The 20,562-nt window shown below is 35.9% G+C and overlaps 2 protein-coding genes across 16 annotated transcripts; one reads left to right on the top strand and one right to left on the bottom strand.

Annotated features, from left to right (window-relative positions):
* Positions 1-458: 458 nt before the first annotated feature.
* Positions 459-4,253, top strand: LOC131023869 (calcium and calcium/calmodulin-dependent serine/threonine-protein kinase-like). Of its 2 annotated transcripts, XM_057953498.1 has the most exons (7): positions 459-1,346; positions 1,815-1,869; positions 1,957-2,067; positions 2,140-2,372; positions 2,449-2,653; positions 3,849-3,908; positions 3,986-4,253. In XM_057953498.1, exons 1-7 carry the CDS (start codon positions 697-699, stop codon positions 4,160-4,162), a joined length of 1,491 nt encoding a protein of 496 aa, XP_057809481.1. In that variant the 5' UTR covers positions 459-696; the 3' UTR covers positions 4,163-4,253. The 2 variants fall into 2 exon arrangements, with proteins under 2 accessions (XP_057809481.1, XP_057809483.1); XM_057953500.1 differs by having other exon boundaries at positions 3,862-4,253.
* A 1,009-nt stretch (positions 4,254-5,262) lies between these two features.
* On the bottom strand, positions 5,263-17,217 carry LOC131023867 (protein FAR1-RELATED SEQUENCE 3-like). 14 transcript variants are annotated; one of them, XR_009101548.1, is made up of 7 exons: positions 16,972-17,205; positions 13,919-16,882; positions 13,748-13,831; positions 13,410-13,559; positions 8,549-8,659; positions 5,637-5,715; positions 5,263-5,523 (listed from the first exon to the last, which is right to left on the bottom strand). XR_009101548.1 is itself a non-coding variant. In XM_057953495.1 (6 exons), exons 2-5 carry the CDS (start codon positions 16,208-16,210, stop codon positions 8,552-8,554), a joined length of 2,634 nt encoding a protein of 877 aa, XP_057809478.1. In that variant the 5' UTR covers positions 16,211-16,268; positions 16,972-17,217; the 3' UTR covers positions 5,263-5,715; positions 8,549-8,551. The 14 variants fall into 14 exon arrangements, 6 of the variants coding, with proteins under 6 accessions (XP_057809478.1, XP_057809479.1, XP_057809477.1 ...); XR_009101547.1 differs by having other exon boundaries at positions 13,919-16,415; XR_009101546.1 differs by having other exon boundaries at positions 13,919-16,308.
* Positions 17,218-20,562: the final 3,345 nt, after the last annotated feature.

Here is a 20,562-nt window from a genome sequence, read left to right as displayed (position 1 = left end):
TTTTTATTTCATAGGCCAAATTTTAATTTTACTATATGAAAGTGGCCATATCTATATATTAACTCATTAAATTATTGTGAATTTAATTTTTTAAATGGGTGTTCCGATAACTAAATAATCGAATCGGTTATTGGGTAACCGATCACCTAAAACGGGTCGGGAACGGTTAGTGAAATATGACATATTTCTGGTTCGGGTAATCGAACTCGAACCGATCGACAGCCCTAGTGGGCTCTACCATTTTTTTACTTTTTTACGTTTTAATCATCTTCACTTTAATTTTATTCATTTCACAAAAAGTGGGTTTGACCACTTTTTATTTTTTTACTCTTTAATTATACTCATCTAAATTTTCGTGTTAAAACAAATTAGGACACTTGTTATGAAACAGATGAAATATCTTTTATAGTAATGAGTCATCATTAATAAGATAATCCAAAATAGAAAACGAGTCATCTTTAGTGGGGTGGAGGGAGTACTGGATACCATAGCCATACATAATAGTAACTTTTTAATTTTGATTAATGAGAAAAAAAAAAGTTAAAGATAAATAAACAAAAAATGAAACGTCACAATTTTGGTGACATAGCAGAGGATCGTTGCCATATTATTATTTGTTGTAGCTCAACTGCTACTCTTGTTCCTCAACATCACCCCAGTGTTGACTTGTGAATTGAAGCAAGAGCAAGATCCTTGATGGGACAGGAAACGAGAAAATCGGTGTCCGATGAATACGAGATGAATGAGATTTTGGGGAGGGGAGGATTCTCAGTTGTAAGAAGAGGTATAGAGAAGAGCGCGAAGAAGCAGGTAGCAGTGAAGACGCTGAGGAGACTGGGGGCGATGACCAAACAGTCCCTTATCTCAGATGCATTGCTCACCAACGAGCTGCTGGTGATGAGGAAGATCGTGGAGGACGTGTCGCCGCATCCCAACGTCATCCATCTCTACGACGTGTGCGAGGACAGCGCCGGAATCCATCTCATCCTTGAGCTCTGCTCCGGCGGGGAGCTCTTCGACAGGATCGTGGCGCAGCCCCGGTACAACGAGGCCGAGGCTGCCGCCGTGGTCAGGCAGATCGCAGCGGGGCTGGCTGCGTTGCACCGCGCCGGCATCGTGCATCGAGACTTGAAGCCCGAGAACTGCCTCTTCCTGAGCAAAGATGAGGATTCCCCTCTCAAGATCATGGATTTTGGGCTTAGCTCTCTCCAGGATTTCACTCATCCTGTCGTCGGCTTGTTTGGCTCCATTGATTACGTCTCGCCGGAGGCCCTCTCAGCCGCCGCCATCACTCCCAAGACCGATATCTGGTCGCTTGGTGTCATCCTCTACATTCTCCTTTCTGGGTACCTATTTTTTATTTTCTTTTATCATTTCTTCCTATGAAATAGGGTTTATTCACTTCAAATTCAATTTACCAAATTTCGTATCCAACTTTTTTTCTTTATTTTCCACTTTGTATGCTTTAGTTTAATCATAGAATAGTAAATTAGAGAACATTCAATTGAGATCCAGTATCAAACTTGGTATCTCTTTTTTCTTTGTAGTTTTTTGTTTGATTTCAATTTTGTATACTTTAATTTAATTTTCCACTCAATTAGAATATATAATTATATTTATCATTTAATTTCATTTTTATTAGTTAATACAATTCTTTATTATTATTGACAAATCTAAAATTAAAGTATATAATCTAGGTCATTAATTATATTAATTTATTTTTATATAAAAAATATTATTAAAATAAATATAATAGTAGGAGTGGAGTTATGCAAAGCGGTGGTGGTAATTTAATATAGTTGTTATTTTATCAGGTATCCACCTTTCATCGCGCAGAGCAACCGGCAGAAGCAGCAAATGATTCTAAGTGTACGTAACACTTGTTTTTTAGTATAATGAAGTTTATGGTATGTTGTGTGAATTGGGTTTGTGTTAACTTATGTTGTGTGATTTCAGGGAGAGTTCAGCTTCTACGAGAAAACGTGGAAGAACATTTCATCATCGGTGAAACAACTGATCAGCAGCCTTCTGAACGTGGATCCCAACTTGAGGCCGAGTGCTCAAGAGGTGTGGAGTTGAGTCCTGATTTATACTAACAATTAAGAGTATAATTAAGATGAGGTATAATTATGCATGCAGATTCTTTCGCATCCTTGGGTGAGTGGTGATCTGGCTAAGCAAGATGAGATGGATGCTGAGGTTGTGTCACGCCTGCAAAGTTTCAACGCGAGGCGCAAGTTTCGTGCAGCTGCAATGGCGAGTATTCTGAGCAGCAGCTTCTCCTTGAGAACAAAAAAGCTCAAGAATTTGGTGGGGGCTTATGACCTGAAGCCGGAGGAACTGGAAAATCTGAGAGAAAATTTCAACAAAGTGTGAGTAGGTGTAGGTGAAGCAGTAGTAGTGTGAGTTATATATATGGTATAAAATGGTAATGTTGTTGGATTTCAGATGCACAAGTGATAAGGCAACGTTGGGTGAATTCGAAGAGGTGTTGAAAGCAATGGAGATGGTGTCGCTGGTGGGTCTAGCTCCGCGCATCTTTGATCTCTTTGATAACAACAGAGATGGGAGTGTTGACATGAGAGAAATCATTGCCGGCTTCTCAACTCTCAAATATTCACAAGGCGACGATGCACTTCGACTATGTTTTCAGGTGCTCTCTCTCTCTCTCTCATTAACAACAAGGGTGCGTTCCCTTTGATAATTTTCCTGCCCTTTATCCCTTATATTCAATTTAATTCATCATAATATTATCCGCAGCTAATAGTCATAATATTTTGCTATTGGGAACATGGAATAAAAAAATGGTAAAAATAATGGAGTTAATGGGCTCAATCAGCCCTTCTTGTATAAGAAAAGGAAAAAATATCCACCCAAATAAAAATATGGAAAAAATAGCATTTTTTATGTAAATAGACAATTATACCCTTAATACTGTTACACAATGTGTAATAACGTAAAAGTCGTAAAAATGTGTAATTACGAAAAGTGTGTAACATCGTTACACACTAAAAGAGTATTTTGGTCAGAAATGCTATTATTTCCATATTTTTATTTGTATGGCTAGAATTTCCTATGACTAAAAGGTTTTGACTACATTAGGGTGCTGCCTCAAAATAATATCTACCCATTTTGAAGTTGAACCCTAAAAAATACCAATCAAAAATACCAATTTTTTATAAATTGTTTAAATTATATCCCATTCAGGACTTTTTTTTACTATTACATCTAGTATTAATGTATTTTGCATTAATGCTCGACCACTCAGTGTTCAAGAATGTCGAGTATTAGTGTATTTTTTAAAAATATTGGATTGCTCAACTCATAGTGGTCAATCACTAATGCTCAATTACTTGACACTTAATTGTTCGAGCATGTTAAGCATTTGTACATTTACCACTAATGCTCAACTCGCAGAGATCTAGCATGTCGATCATTATTTTATTTACCACGCTCGACTCACAGTGATTCGAGCATGTTGATCAGTATGCATTTACCACTAATGCTCGTCCGCATTGGTTGTATATGTCGAGTAAAGTTTGTGATTCGAGTAATATATATAAAACAACGACATGAATCTGTTAAATAAAGGCAACTTTGTCCTTTCAAGCTCCAAATGAATAAGTTCTATAACTTTTTTTATAGAGAATATTTTTGTTTTTTTATCTTTGGGAGTAGATAAAAGCTACTATTAACCCTAAAAAAAATGATGTTTACCCCTCTTCTCAACACTAGAGATATGTAATGATAAAAAAGAATGAGGATCACTAAATGTCGTGATAAGATTTTTCATCTTTTTTTATTTTTCATTTTCTTATGATAAATTTGCAATATGTCGTGATGGTCAGATGTATGATACAGATCGTTCGGGTTGCATCAGCAAGGAAGAGCTAGCATCTCTGCTCAAGGTATGTTATAAGTATCGATTCTCTTCTCTTGTTGTGCTACTGCTGTATCCATCATCTCTGTGTGCGTGTGGCTGCAGGCTTTGCCCGACGACTACCTTCCCGTTGATATCACGGAGCCTGGGAAGCTAGACGAGATATTCGATCTAATGGACGCCAATAGCGACGGAAAGGTTACGTTCCAAGAGTTTAAGGTTGCGATGCAGAGAGACAGTGCTCTTCAAGATGTACTTCTCTCCTCTCTACGACCCACTTAGTGCTATGCATTGTAACATTTGCTATCAAATATCTCCTCTTATGTTCCACACACTTCGAGTAATTCCAAAAACTCATATTTTCAGGCCTAAATCCAGTAATTTCTAAATATCACATGATAAAAGTGTTCCTATGAAGAAAAACAAACGGATGTCGAAATAATTCCACTTTGTTATAATCCTGTGACAGAATGTAATCATAAAAGTTAATGAGACAAGATACTATACAAACCCAATTAATAATTTCTTTCAAACCATACAAATACAAGCTTCATTGCATTCACTTACATTACTTATATTTGGTCGAAAACAGAGTACTGATATTTTCATCGGAGTATAGTTTCTCATGCGTGTATGGATTTACTAAGGGTGCGTACCCATTTTTCACTATTTTCACATGCTTATTACGATAGAAAATTTTCTTCGGGCAGGGTGGAATATTTTCTCGAACAACTCCTTTTCACTCATTTTTTCTCTAATGTTGGATAATATTGTCCTATGGTATGAGTGTGAAAATATTTTTCAACATTTTCTCATTTATTTCATCTCTAGTAAACATATGATAAAGAAAGAAGAAAAAGATATCTTCTCATATTTACTTATCCATCATTTTTCAAATGAAAATTTTACGACTAAAGTAAACGCACCCTAAAAGGTTTATTTGAGAAATGTCATCCTGTGCACACCTAGTGAACACCACCCGATGAGGATGCCACACAAACTATCATTTCAACACTAAGGGGCATTTTACTTTTGAAGATTGGCCTAGATAAAAAAAAATAATAATAAACTTTGAAATAGTGAAATTGAAGAAATCTCAATAATAAGAATAAGAATACTCAATTATGTGTCTTATGAATAATGAAAAGTAAATGCTCCTCAAACGACACACATCTAACAAGCATTGAAATGCGGAGTCATGCCGCATCAACAAAAGCTCAAGGTGCTCATACTAACTGCATAAGCTAATACTTGTCAAAGTTAATAAACCACAAAGTAAACGTGTGCATTCATCAATTCTATTGTATTTTAAGCAATAGAAGCGAAGAATGCTTATCAAAAGCTCAAAGCAACCACTACAGCATGAAGTCTGTTGCAACAAATGAAATATAAAATATAATTATGAAATTATTTTCTAGTGTGTCCACTGTATTCATTCTACAATTGGCGTTGGAGTGTCGAGCTTAAGAATAGCGATTGTGAGATCTCGCTCATATCTACAAACACAATGAGGCTACCAGAAGCTACTTAGCTTATACAAGAATGAGTCACACAAAGCACCAATTCAAAGTGATCCATGTGTACCACAAGCTGCAAGTAAAGCCACATCTAATATTCTGCTTATGAGGAAGATGCAAAGTGATCTACAGATTAAGTTAGAAAAGAAATGAAAATAGGTAGTAGAGGTAACTAGAGTAAATAGCGCTTTCATCCAACAACAATGTCTGGAAAAGGTCATCAAGATGAATGAACAAACCTTTGCTGGCTGCTACATGTACAATTATACGTTCTATCTCGGACAAGTTCTTGCCAAAGACTTTTATAATCACTGCATGCTGTACGATACAAAATTCCTCAATCAGATTATGACAAAGTGTAGTTCCTTACAAAATGTGTCTAAAGTAAATAGAAGGTTCAACATCAAATAAGATTAAGGAAACATGTATAAGAGTAAAAATGGGCTCCACCACTTTTTATTTTTTACTCTTTAATCATACCAACCTAAATTTCTGTGCCGAACCAAACTAGGACACTTTTTATGTGATGGAGAGAGTAATTTTTATTCCAACTAAAGAGAAGGGAATTAGATTGATTCAGTTTAGAACTTTTTAATTTTAAGAATAAATTATTTAAAAGTAAACTTTGTATTAGTTTAAATATAAATTTATAGATAAATAATTAATTATATATATATATATATATATATATATATATATAGGGGGCCGCTCCAATGAGACCCCCTAATTTTAGTGAGATCTAGGGCACGATCTGGTGCGTTTATTTTATCAATCCTATGACTGATATTGTATCTGGAGGGTGATTTTTTTTCACAGGGTTCGAATCCTGGAGGGAGCAGAATATTTTAAATTTTGTTATTCATCAGCATATACTGCATTGTTCATCAGTATATACGGCCCTGTTCATCAGTATATATGTCTTATTTATTACGAATTTTTTAAATTTTATTTTTCATCAGTATATACATCTTGTTCATTAGATATACGTTTTGTTCATTAGTATTATATGTCTTATTCATTGTCCTAGTGTTTCACGAAAATTATGGGGTCTCACTGGAGCGCGCCCCTATATATATATATATATATATATATATATATATATATAGGGGAAGGCTAAAATAAGAACGCTTCTTAAAATATAAATTAGGAACCATTTTCAGCCCTTAGATCATCAAGATCTACGGTTGATTCATCACCTTGTTGGTTAAATTCATGGTCCTGAGTTCGAATCCCAAAGGTAGCAAAAAATTATTTTTCGCAATTCATGCCTTTATACAGTTTATTCATGCGTGTTATACATAAAATTCATGCATTTTTGCTGGTTCGTAATTCTTAAAATAAGGGTGATTTATTGAATAACCGCCCCCCTATATATATATATATATATATATATATATATATATATATTAGTTGGTAAAAGATCAACTAAGAATGCCTATATGCTGTGAGAAATGAGAATGATTGAATAAGTCAGCATATAGTGTTGCATAAGCTACTTGTAATGACTGAATAACAAAATTCAATTAATTAGATAGAATTTCCGCTCCCTCCAGGATTCGAACCCATGTAAAAATGTTATTCAGTCATTACAAGCAGTTTATGCAACACTATATACTAGCTTATTCAATCATTTTCATCTCTCATGAAATAAAGCATTCTTAGTATAACCCATCCCTATATTAGTTTAGATATAATTAAAATGGTAATAACACATGAGAACCACATCTTTTCGTGAGAGCGGAGAACCATGAACAAACACATAATATATATGAATAAGAATATAATCAAACCGTGAAACAGTTAAATATAACATGTATGACCATCTATTGTTCATGATTCGCAGTTCTCACGAAAAGATGTGGTTCTCACTTGATCCTAACCCTAATTAAAATAGAACATTAAATATAATTAAGCATATTTATGTTAGTGTATGAAAATATTTAGTAATTTTGTATGTTGCTACATCAAATGAGATAAAACTAATTAAAAAAAATTAAATTTTTATTGATGATATAAATGATGGTAGTATAAGAAAATATTGATTACATGTATATAAAATGAGATCATCAAATGTTGTATATAAAAAAAATATTCTAAAATGTATACTCCCTCCGTCCATGAAACATCTTCCTAATAGGAGTCGACACAAGTTTTAATAAAAGCTAGTTGTGTATTTGATGAGTGGAGAAAAGATCCCACAAATTGGAAAAAGTGACAATAGTGACTAATGGATCAATTAAAATGAAAAGTTGACGGTCCATTAGTGACAATGTGTGTAAATATATGAGAATTGTAAGGGTTATGGTTAGTGGAATTAGTTCCAAAAATGAACTAGGAAGATGTTTTGTGTACGGACGAAAATGACAAAATAGAAAGATGTTTCGTGGACGGATGGAGTATAATATTGTCTTTATTTTTTTTGTCGAATTATTGATAATTTGGTTTTCTTTTTACCTATAAATTATGTTTAATATTTGTATTTATTTACTGAAATGTCACTTAATTTTTATGATTGTCTTGCATCGCACAGGAGGATGGAAGGGTGTACTAATTGTTTACAAAACTAGACTAGGAAGATGTTTCGTGGAGGGAGGGAGAAACTTTTAGAATGCAACAATTATAACACCAATTTTTAATTTAATATATATGAACTATTTTTTTAAATGTAAAATTATCTTTATTTTCCACTACAATAGTAACTTTTAGAATGCAACAACTTCAACATCAATTTTTTTTTTTTTTAATTCCGGTGAATTATGTTGAAAATACTGGAGATTTTATAATTGCAAAAAAATTAAAAATGGTGCTGCAATACCCTATCTATCTATCTATCTATCTATCTATCTATCTATCTATCTATCTATATACGTCACTTGTCACGTAATGTTCAAGAAAGAATTAAATTTGGAATTCCCATAGGAGACTTAACCAGTTGAACCAAATAGAAGCCAAGAATTCGGTTAATCCTAACAGAAATGCAGTAAAATGAAGTTGGGAAACAACAAAAGGGTATAGGGTGTATGATGACGACTGGAACGTCAAAAATTTTACATATCATTATATAAGAGGGACGATTCGACTTAATTTCAACATGCTTTAAAGCAAGGTGTGGATATAGAATGAGTGATGGGGTGTGCAGGTGTCGACTTACTTGTCATAGTTGCTCTCTGATATAAGCCATTGATCTTAACATCGAACCCAGAGTATCTTTTGAAACTTGAAATTTCACCTCTGTTTCTCCAGTTGTGGAGGCGTCCTGGAGCTGGAAGACAAAAATAGGATTTAGTTAGAATCAAAATTGAAACCATACCATATGGATTACTTTTTATTTGTTTTGTTCTTTAGGGAGAAGGGTGGGGGGACGATGAAGTGGGATTCCTGTTCTTGCATTGGGGGGGAGGGGGAAGAGATAAATTCCAATTTATAATGTTAGTGGAGAAAACATAGCTCTCCTCTTTGTGGTATCGCAAAGAACGAAAAGTGCGGGAGTAGTAATAAAGTGAAGGCAGTTCAAGAATGGAGCTTTTTCAATTCTACGATCAATTTCCGATGACAAACCCCAACTCTTAAACTACTATTTAAGTATGGTAAGGTCAAGAAGGGACTATCCACTGCCAAACATCATCTGGTAGAGTGGAATAACTGCAGCACTGCCGATGACCGGTTTCAACAGGGACAAGTGAAAAACCGGGTGTACTCATGATGTTGAGGCAGAAGCTTCAAGCGATGTACCACGTGGCCCACCTTTGCCTCAATCTCGAACAGCCCAAAGAAATAAGGAAACAACTTTGTATTAGCAGCTGCAAATAACATCTGCTGCCTATGAGAGGCTGAACTGAGATACATCTTATCCCCCACTTGAATTTCTAAGTGCCCTTAGTTCCTGAGATACAGAACTAAGGGCATGAACTCCTTTTCATAGGCAGACTTATTCAATAAATGGCCCAATAGACTCTTGCTAAATAGACAAATAGTTGCTTGTCCTACACAAGACCACTCCCAGATCACGTCCTGAGTCATCACATTCGACCACAGAGGATTTAGAGAAGATATTTCTAAGACTGGGGCACTGTATTGAGCACCTCAAAAGCCCTGTTGGCCTCCTCGCCTCTGACCAATCCCATGGTTTCAAAGTTTCTTTCTTCAGTAAGGCTGTTGAGGGAGCCACAATCTTACTGCAGTCACAAATAAAGCAAAGACAGGGTGACAAGGGAGTCAGCCATTCCACAACTGCCACCACTTTCACAGGATTCATGTGAACGCCCTTGGCTGACACAATATGACCCAGATACTCCACAGTTGAAATGCCTAATACACATTTTTTAGGATTAATAATTAAGGAATGAGTGTGAAGGAATTGGAATACCTAGAGTGGATGTGTGCGGCTGTAGACTAATATGTCGTTAAAAAAATGATGAGCAGGTAGAATTTGCATAAAAGGCCGAAAGATATCATTTAGCAAGCTTTAGAAGGTGACAGGGGGCATTAGTAAGGCCAACCAACATGCTAGAAATTCGTAGTGGTCAGATTTGGGTTCTGAAGGTCGTCATTGGCACATCTTCACGAGCTACTCGGATGATTATACCCTGCTACAAGATTCATTTTTATTGAACCAACACGACCCATGCAACTCTTTCAACAGCTCTTGGATCACGGGTACAAGATATTTACAAGGAATGTGATTTTATTCAATGCGCATTAGTCCACACAAAACCTTCACGAGCAAATCATTCTTTCGAATCAAAAGAACAGAGATCGAATAAGGACTACAACTCGGTTGAGTTATGCCCTCCACCAACATCTCAATTACCAACTTCTCAATCTCATCTCTTTGGGAGTGATTGTATCAGTGCAGCTGAACCAAATGGCTAAGGGCCCTGCTGGAGAGTTATATCGTGATCACTCACATGAGGAGGAAGGCCCAAGAGTGGCTGTAGAACAGCCGGGAAGGCCAAAATCAAAGCCTCAAACTCTGTCTTCTTTTCATAGGCAGTCAAGCTATATTTAGGTAGAGGACCACTCCCCTTGATTGCCCACATTAACCAACAGTGTCCGCCCACCTCCAAAGACGGCAGATCTCCACAGCCGCACACTCGTCTGGTCCATGAAGGATCACCCTTCAAACACAATAGATTGTCGTTCACCCGAAATCCATTTTTTATTTTGCCCAATTGTGTTTAATACCCCAGTGGCGAACCATGCCACGCCCAGAATCACATTAACACACCTAAGAGTAAAACGAGTTTAAAATTGGGTTAATATCATTTTATATCCCAACGTTTAGTGACTTTCTAACGTAAGCATATTGTTATTTTAATCCCTAATGTTACAAGATAAAGAATCTCTTAATGTCCTTCTGGTGAGTTCCGGTGTTTAGGTGCAGACGTGGTTAATTGGAGAGCCACTATCGCAATCTTATTCACCTAGCAACAAGAACGGTGGCGAAATTCAAGTAGTGGTGCCAGAATCCTCTAATTGTCAAGAGATGACTTGATGAATGTGGCAGTCATAACTTACCCCTATGTTCTAGGAACCTCATCAAAAGATTTGCCCCGATTCTTTATTTCTGGTCTTTCTGTAGGCCTTGCATTGATGGTCCTACAATTCCAGTTGCAGCCATGCTTAACTCCATATTACAAACTTTAATAGAAAATTCCTCATAATGTTTTTGGTTATATCCCTCTAAAATATATAGCAATCCCAATGCATACCTTGGACACATTTTTCAATTGTGAAGTTTTTAACAATTGATATTGACAATTTAGACTTAATTTCCTCAAAAGGTATACAGTTGATTATTGCCTCTTTTTCTATGAAATTAGACACTTAATTATTCAATAATTGTTTCAGATACTCTACATAATAATTATATGACTTTTTACAGTAGATTAATAGGGTCATCCCGCTCGATCCACAGTTATTGATTCATTATGAAAATGTAATCCAGATTAGAGTTTTAAATATCTAGTTTATACGTTTCTTTAAAAATAAAATTGCAGTTTAATGTCTAACGTGCATCACACGGGTGGATTACAAGTTATCTTAAATACTTTATATGATAGAAATTATAATGACTTTTTACAGTAGATTCGGTTGACCCACAATCCACAAGATCAGCTGTACTGTAGTTCTTACGAATGCACAGGTGTCACTCAACTTTCACTAATTAAACTACACAGGTAGTAAGGAAACTCTGCATAACAAATAGTCAAGATCAATATGAAATATAGGTTTTCACAAAAACTTTATAGTAAAAACCGTTATGATTTTCTGGAAATCACACTATTTGTGTCGTACATCAGCATTCAAAATTTAGGAATAATTTCTTGTATATGTTCCTTTGTTATAGAAATGCATGTATTAAACAACCAAAAACCCTCATCCAATACATCATAACAAACATATTCTAGACTTCTTAATAGTCACCAAGATTGTGTATAGCTCCTGCCTATCAATCATAAAGTCTCTAGAAGTAAAATCAAATATATAGCCAACCACTGTAGAAATGTTCCTATTTTATGTTTCTGTAAGGTAAAAAGACTGGTCAATTATCAGTGTTGAACTCTAACACCATACCATATATATGAAGCCCTAATCAGAAAGTTGTCTATATTCATTCTCTGTTAAGACACTTTCTATTGACCATACGTAGAAATATATGGCTCAACATAGCTACAGGCCAAGGACCAAGTTTAAAATCTGTCCTTGGAAACCTGTAGTGTTTCAGATTGGATATCAAGTTTTGTTATGCTTGAACTTAGAATTTTGTGTTATGTTTGAACTGGATATCAAGTTTTCTATGCTATTATGTATTTTGCATCCTTTAATTTCATAATTTGTATATATATAATTATATATATTATTATTTTAATAATCCGCCAAACGTCCGCCATAACCCGCCATGGCACCCGCCATAGTCTTATGGCGGTTTTCGGGCCTGACCGCCATGGACCGCCATCCGCCATCGATAACATTGTTCTGAAGTGGCTTGAAAGTTATTCAATGACGAAAAAAATGTGCAAACATAACTAAACCGAGCTACCGCAGTAAAACAGTTCAATCCTCCTATACCTTACATCAAATCTACCAAACTATTATTTGTTCAAATCATCACTTGGTATTTTTCCCAGACGGAAACTGAATGTTAACCCATTTTCAGTTTTCCACATCAGAAGCTTAATGTATAACATGATAGCGCGAGGTCCCCAATGTGGTGGCAGGCACTTACAGAAAATGATGCCAAAAGGCCTCTAAATAGTGATTAGCTCTCCTAAGTGACAACCAAGGATAATGTCAATTTTCAATTAGCATCAATGAGCATTAAGTTTTCAAGTATAAATTATTGACACATATTTGCATCATCAAACTTTCCCCTCCATCTACCAAAAGCACATAACTCAAATGACTCTTCACTTCCATATGTTCAGGTCAATTCACGGTAAAGTAGACCTTTTTTTCAACGATTAAGAGATAAAATATGAATTATTGATAAAGATTTGATGTATCTTCAGCAAACTGAGCTTATGAATCCAGATGATAGAGTGAAGGGATTGAGAAAAGAATAAATCAATTGGGATGAACTATAAATAACAGAAAGAAACCCTCCTCAAACGAGGCCCTACAGCAGAAGCTGTTCCCAAATCTAACGTAATATCTCAATAATAAACCCTAGCTCACAAATAACTATTTAAAGACCTAAAGAAACTTGAGGCCCAAGTAAATAATTTGGAGCCTACACAAAACCCTGACCCGTTAGTTTATTCTAGCCCTAAATAACTAAATAAAGATAACAATAACTAAATAATGATCTGTATCACCAGACCAACCATAATCAAAGTCAACGAACAAGCAGCAACCACACTATTATGGATAACTTTCAGAAGGCAAACTCAGTGGTTAAATAAAATGGATATAACAGATCAATGAGATTGGGCAAAAGATCAGAAGGAAACCCTTGCTTCATATAATACTTCGGGCAGATAGAATTGGATCTCATAGACAGAAGAAAGCACCTTTAGATTGATGACAGCAACCTTGTTAGCTGGTGCTGAGAGCTGCTGACTTATGTAAGCCATGGATTTCAACATTGGCTCCAGCGTCGTTCTTGTAAGTCTAAACTGCACCTCAGTTTCTCCTGAGGGAGCCTTGCCATAATCTTGGAGCTGCCTTGGGCAAACAAAACGGTAGATATAAGAGAAATGTACTTGGCGAAGTTGTTATAAGGTACTATGAGATGAAAACAAAGAAACGGAGCTACCTGAAAGCTCATGAGTCATGACCAGACATGATGAATTTTCATATGTAACACTAAACAGTGGAAAATAAATATATTTAACAAAGCAATGCATACCTTCAAATTGATAAGAGCCACTTTACTTGCTGTGCTCTTATTCTCAATAACCCATGTCATGGACTTAAAACAAGTGAGAACCACCTACAATGCAGAAATAATAAGAAGAAAACCGCTTAATATACCCCCAGCTAAAAATGAAAAATATACAAATCAAATAATATTCCGTACAGTATTATCAGCAAGCACACCATCACGGTTTATAGCCAAAGAGGCCAAAGTTGGCTGGCTCAAATCAGCAGCTGGGACTCCAGCATCATTAAGATTAAAGCGATTAGACAAAGCATCTTGCCAGGGCCATAATGATGGGATCATGTCAGGAGTTGTTACGAAAGCTTTCTTGCTACCATTATCCTGGAAATTTCCACTGCTCTGACATGTAGCAGGCATGTTTTTTGCTACAAATTTTTTCACCAAGGCAATCTTCCTGACACCTTCTTGTAAAGCATCAACAGCTGCATTGTAAGTCTCTGCAGCAATGGCTCCTTCCTCTGCAAATTTTAGCGCTTCTCGACAAAGATTATTGAAACGAACTGTGAGAGATTCCGCAGAGACACCTGTATCTTGCTCATCCAACGAGCCAGCTCTTGCATCCCTTGTCCACCTCTTTAATATGTACTGAGATGGAACAGTGAGAACATTTGTGACAGTAAAGACAGTCAATATGTGTCTGCATAGAACCCCTGAATACTCAAACATCTGGCAACTGCAACTTGCATTCATTTCTGAAACATCTAATATGACGATGTAAGCCTTGTGATCATGCTCATACTTAGCCACCCTAAATTTACTAATTGCACCATCACCATCAATCTTATTGGCAGTGTGTACAAAAGTTTCAACTAGTTCTTCTTGAAACTTTTCAAAAACCTTTTTTGTATATAAATTAGCTGCCTGTTGTTCCATTGGAGATGGAGTCTTCAGTACAGGAGTTGCACTAATTGTGTAGTAATCTGCTTCTATTTCTCTTTCTAAAAAATTCTCCAAAGCACGTTCGTATTGCTTGAAGAAAATGGATATTGTCGTCTGCTGGTTCACATAACCATCAAAGAAAGAGCTTACTCCATGGTTTGATGAAAGTGCAGCAAAAAAGGTGTCACGAAAATAAACAGGAGCCCACTGCTTCCTAGCTTTATATACAGCTTGAAGCCACTCATTTTTCTGGATATCATACTTGTCAAGTATAGAACTCCATGATAATTCAAAATCCTCAATTGTCTCAGAAAAATTGATGCAGCTATAAAGCTCTCCATAAAAAGAAGGATGAGCAAGGTATACGTGCGCCAATCTTTCTTGGCCTTCTCTTAAGATGTGCCACTTGCAAATGCAGTGACGAGCTTCTGGGAACACCTGATTAACTGCTACCTTTATGGCCCTATCTTGGTCAGTTGTTATGGAAACAGGATGCCGGTTGTTCATAGCAGACAGCCATGTTTTGAACACCCAAGCAAAGGAAGCCTCTGATTCATCCAAAAGAAGAGCACAGCCAAATAAAACCATTTGTCCATGATTGTTTACTCCAGTGAAGGGAGCAAAAGGGACCTGAAACTGATTAGGTCTATACATTGTGTCAAAAGTAACTGCATCACCAAAGTGACTATAAGCTGACCTTGATCTCGCATCAGCCCAGAAAACATTGCTCAAGCGGTTGTCGTCATCAAGCTGTATAGCATAATAAAACCCAGGGTTTTCAGCCTGCATTTTCCTGAAATAAGTGAGAAGGTCATGAGCATCTCTTCCTAGAGCTCTTCTTCGACTAGAAGGTTGAATATACTGCAGTGGCATCACTGGAACAGAACTCGTAGTGGCACGACTTGTTTCCACGCAGGATGCAGTACGACCAACAGAGATTGTTTCTGCAGGAGACATATTCTTTGCAACAGGATTTGCCTCTATGGGTGATGTGTTCCTCATGACAAGATTGGAATCATACAATACATGGTTTCCATCCACAGAGACCATAACATCGTTTTGGTTATCAGCTGACTCAGGTAGGGCATTCTTTGTTGCTCCAGCAAAATGCCTGCGAGGTCTAAGGAAATGCACTTTGCTGGGACTCACAATAGAATGATTATGATCCTCAACAAACTTTGTCACAACCCAAGTGCCGGTATCTTTACGCTCTATTTGAAGCATGGCATTGCAGCTCTCGACATTCTTTCTCTTGAAAACCTCGCTGGAGCAGAAAAATTCCCAAGAAACAATCGGACCATCAGGCTTATTTCGGGTATATTGACCAACATGAGTGCTAAAACCCTCTTGCCTGGCATATGAATCATAGAACTCCCTTGCAGCTTCTTGAGATTCAAACTCCATATTAACATATGGTTTATTATTCCCAGCATCAGCCTGACTGGTAGAAATTCCACTTAAATTTTCAGCCTCATCATCTCCATGTTGGGTTGGAGCTTCCCTACTCTTTTGCCTTTTCTGCATATCTACCTCCACAACTTCATTATCCATCTCATCAAACCAAACTATACCAGCGAAAAGTTCTACAGTGTGTTGGTTTATCTGTAAGCTGACTCACGGTGGAAACGGAGGGGGGTGATCAGCACTAGCTTCAATAAAAGGAATTTATAAATAGCTTGAAGACTCATGCTAAAGCAACTAATTTCAACCATAAGAATTGCTAGATCCTTCCTCTGTCTTTGCTCAATAAAAAGCACTACATCCATGTTAAATGACAGAAGAAAATACTGTCGAATTGCAAGCAAAGTGGGCACTAAAGATTATGACAAGTTCAGACACACTTTATGACCACTATCACCTTCTTGAAGAATGCTAGTGACAATAAAATTATACACTATCTTAAACTTCAATTCACTTTTTGATCAAATGAATCAGAACCGGTAGAATGAGAGAAAAATTCATCCATCAATTCCAAATAGCCATGCTCAACGATGTTTCCACATATAAAATTGACTAAATATATAGTCTTTGTTATTCGATTAATTGGCTGACTCTAACAGACTAGTAAAGTAGTAATTAAGAGACATGAATTTCTGTTGGCACAAAATATTTCAAAACAACACTGCCAGCAGAGAATTAGTTTTTTCTTGACAGATCAGTGAACCCTCAAACACCAAAATGTGCTTTTAATTTGTCATTCTTTTGAATGGGAAACGCAAAGTCCTGCAGGATAGATTAGAGATAAAAGGCATTTTCTTTGAGCATTCAATCAACATGGGGTGAAGTACAAAACTCTAGGCAATATTTCTCACCTGGATTTTCGACTCTGAGAATTGCAACGCCTCAATCATTCATTACCGAGTCAAATTGCTCTCTCTCGCGCGTACACACACTCCCTCCGTTGAGTGTCTGGGAATGGGTCTGTAATTTGGGAGAAGATTTCTTCAATTGCTTCACTCTAATTCTATGGAGTCAGGAGACTGCCCACATACAAACACAACGCACGCACAAACTCACCCATTTTTCCTCTATGTTCTTACTTCTTAGTAATATTAATTCTTTTGTTTTTTTATTGAGGGATAGTGAATTTTTTTTTGTTTTGAAGCGATAGTAATTTTAATTCTTAGTAGTAATATATATATTTTTTTTTGAAACGGTAATATTTTCTTAGAAAAATGGTTACTATTCTCTTTTCTTAAAAAAATACTGTCCTGTTTCTTTTTTCTTTTTTTTTGCAAAAGGAAATATAGATTGAATGTTATTGATTTCAATGGTACTATGAAATAGGTCTCTTGGAATGGAATTAGATGCCCATCAATTTTGAAATGGAATGAAATAAAGGATTTACGAGGATGGTATCTATAAGGAATGTAATAATAATAATAATAAAATATAAATAATAAAATAATAATAATAATAATAATAATAATAATAATAATTTATTATTATTATTATTATTTTGTATTATCATTACAATTAATAATTTTATAATCATTACTATTATTGTTTATACGTATTTCTATTATTATTATTTCTAAAGTCAGTAAATTCAAAATATTTTTAGGAATTTAAGAATTGTACCTGAGTTTTTTTTTTCTTTCTTAGGATACGTAACTAGACATGGCCACGGTCCGGTTCCCGGTTCGAACCGAACCGGAGCCGGCGGTTCCACGGTTCCGAACACGGGAACCGGAATCGAACCGATTTATAACTTCCACGGTTCCGGTTCCGAACCGTGAACCGGCGGTTCCGGTTTCGGTTCTGAACCGCCGGTTCCGGTTCCGAACCGTGATTTAGTTTTTTTTTTTTTTAATTGTATTCAAATAAAATATGCTTTAATTAAATGAAATATGCTTTAATTAAATAAAATATGCTTTAATAAAATAAAAGTTGCAATTCTTACAAATATAATTTAGCTTATAAATTGCAATTCTTACAAATATTCTTACAAATATAAAATAATTAACTTATACTCCCTCCGTCCCCAAAATAAGTTCCTCTTTGGGGACGGCACGAGTTTTAAGAAAAATTGGTAAAGTGTATTGATAGTGGAGAAAAATATGTTATAATAAGTATTGAGAGTTGTGAAAAGGTGAAAAATTGTTATAATTAGTATTGGGAATGGTGAAAAAGTGAAAAGTAAGAATAAATAAAGTATTATTAGTGGTGGGGTAGTTGTCCAAAAATGGAAAGAAAGAAAGAGGAACTTATTTGGGGGACGTCCCAAAAAGGAAAAAGATGAACTTATTTCAGGGACGGAGGGAGTATATTCTTACAAAGAATATATTCTTATATATTCTTATATATATTCTTATATATTCTTAACTTATATAATTAACTTATATTCTTATATAATTAACTTATATATTCTTATTCTTATATATTCTTGTATATTCTTAACTTATATTCTTATATAATTAACTTATATATTCTTACAAAGAATATATTCTTAACTTATATAATTAACTTATATTCTTATATACTCCCTCCGTCCCGTTAATAATGGCACGTTTTCCTTTTTGGGCTGTCCCGTTATTGATGGCACGTTTCCTATTTTGAAAAAAATAAGGGATTGATTAATGTTAATTAAAATCATAATTAAAAGCCTAATTAAACACTTTAAAAAAATACTCTCACTCTTAACACACACTCTCTCTCTCTCCCAATTACTCTCACTCGCCGTCTCTCCTCCTCCTCCACGGCGACGGCGCGACGACTTCGCATCCACCCGCCGCCTTCTCCTGCCCTCTCTACCCTCTTCTTCATCCCTCCACCACCATCTCTTAAACCCTAGCGCGGCCTCCACCCTCCATCGCTTAGCGCCGCCACCACCCTCCACCGCCTCCACACCTCTGCGCTTGCTCCATCCGCCGCCGGCTCCGAGATCTGAGCGGCTCCATCGTCGCGCCTTCACCCCTCTGAGGAAACCATATCAGCGGCCCGGCGGTGGTCTGGGTGTGACGTCGCCGCCGCTTCCTTCGTCACCGAGTGAAACCCTAGCACCAGTGCGGCGCCAGATCTGAGCGGCTCCATCGTCGCGCCTCCACACCTCCGCCGCCTGCTCCAGATCTGATTCTTATTCTTATTCTTGATTTCGTCGATTTCATGATTTTTATGGAATCTTATTCTTGATTTCATACAATTTCTGGAATCTTATTCTTGATTTTAGTTGATTTCCTGAATTTCATGAATTGTGAATATTTGTTGATTTTTAGGATCTTTATTGTTGCTTGGTGAATTTTGTTCAGGTATTTTGATTCTGTTTTGTATTGATTTCGTGAATTTCACCAAGTTCATGAATTTTTGATTTTTCACCCTAGTTCATGTTCTTCCTAATTCCCAGTTCGTGAATTTGTGAAATTAGTGTTAATGTTAAGAAATGATAAATTAATTACAGATTTTAAATTTATTTAATGAATCAAGAAATAAATGTTTTTATATATTGATAAATTAGAAATAATAAACAATCCCTAAACACAATTCTAATCATGTGGACCATACAGCTTTATTCACTAATTTTCTTCTCCTTAATCTCCGTGCCGAAAAGAAACGTGCCATTGATAACGGGACGGAGGGAGTAATTAACTTATATATTCTTACAAAGAATATATTCTTTATATATTCTTAACTTATATAATTAACTTATATTCTTATATAATTAACTTATATATTCTTACAAAGAATATATTCTTACAAAGAATATATTCTTATATATTCTTAACTTATATAATTAACTTATATTCTTATATAATTAACTTATATATTCTTACAAAGAATATATTCTTACAAAGAATATATTCTTATATATTCTTAACTTAAAAACTGCAATTACAATTCTTACAAATATAAAATAAAAGTTGTTATTCTTACAAATATTCTTAATTTACAACTTGTTATTTGGGGGAAAAAAGAAATAAAGGAAATAGGACTTGAGCTTAATTATAACATTTAAGTTATAATTAAGTTGCCTACGTATCCCGAAGGAATCAAAGTCCACGTAGTTCTCTTACCTTCGTCTTACCTTTGGTGACACCGCATAATCATGAAGTTTTCTACATGTCGAAGTCGAAGTCATCGTCAAAGTCTTCGCCTTCGGTGCATTGAGATGACTCGCTCGCATCGGTGGTGTCGCCTTCGGTCGTGGATATGGGGTACTCTACGAACAAATCATCTCATTTATTTTCTTGCTCTGTTGCTTCGGCTAATGTATGATCTTTGAGCAATAGTTGGGCTTCAAGATTATGCGGTGCCATTTGGGATCTTCGTTCATCGAGCATGTATCCCGTTTCGCTAAAAGCTTGCTCGACCGCTACAGTTGATGAGGGGACGGAAAAGACTTCTTTCGCCATGATTGCAAGGATGGGGTATTGGCCTTGCTTAATTGACCACCAATTCAACACGTC

This window comes from Salvia miltiorrhiza, chromosome 4 (assembly GCF_028751815.1).
Source record: "Salvia miltiorrhiza cultivar Shanhuang (shh) chromosome 4, IMPLAD_Smil_shh, whole genome shotgun sequence".
Taxonomy (NCBI): Eukaryota; Viridiplantae; Streptophyta; class Magnoliopsida; order Lamiales; family Lamiaceae; genus Salvia; species Salvia miltiorrhiza.
The sequence above is the reverse complement of the archived record's forward strand: the minus strand, read 5'-3'. Positions and strand labels throughout refer to the sequence as shown.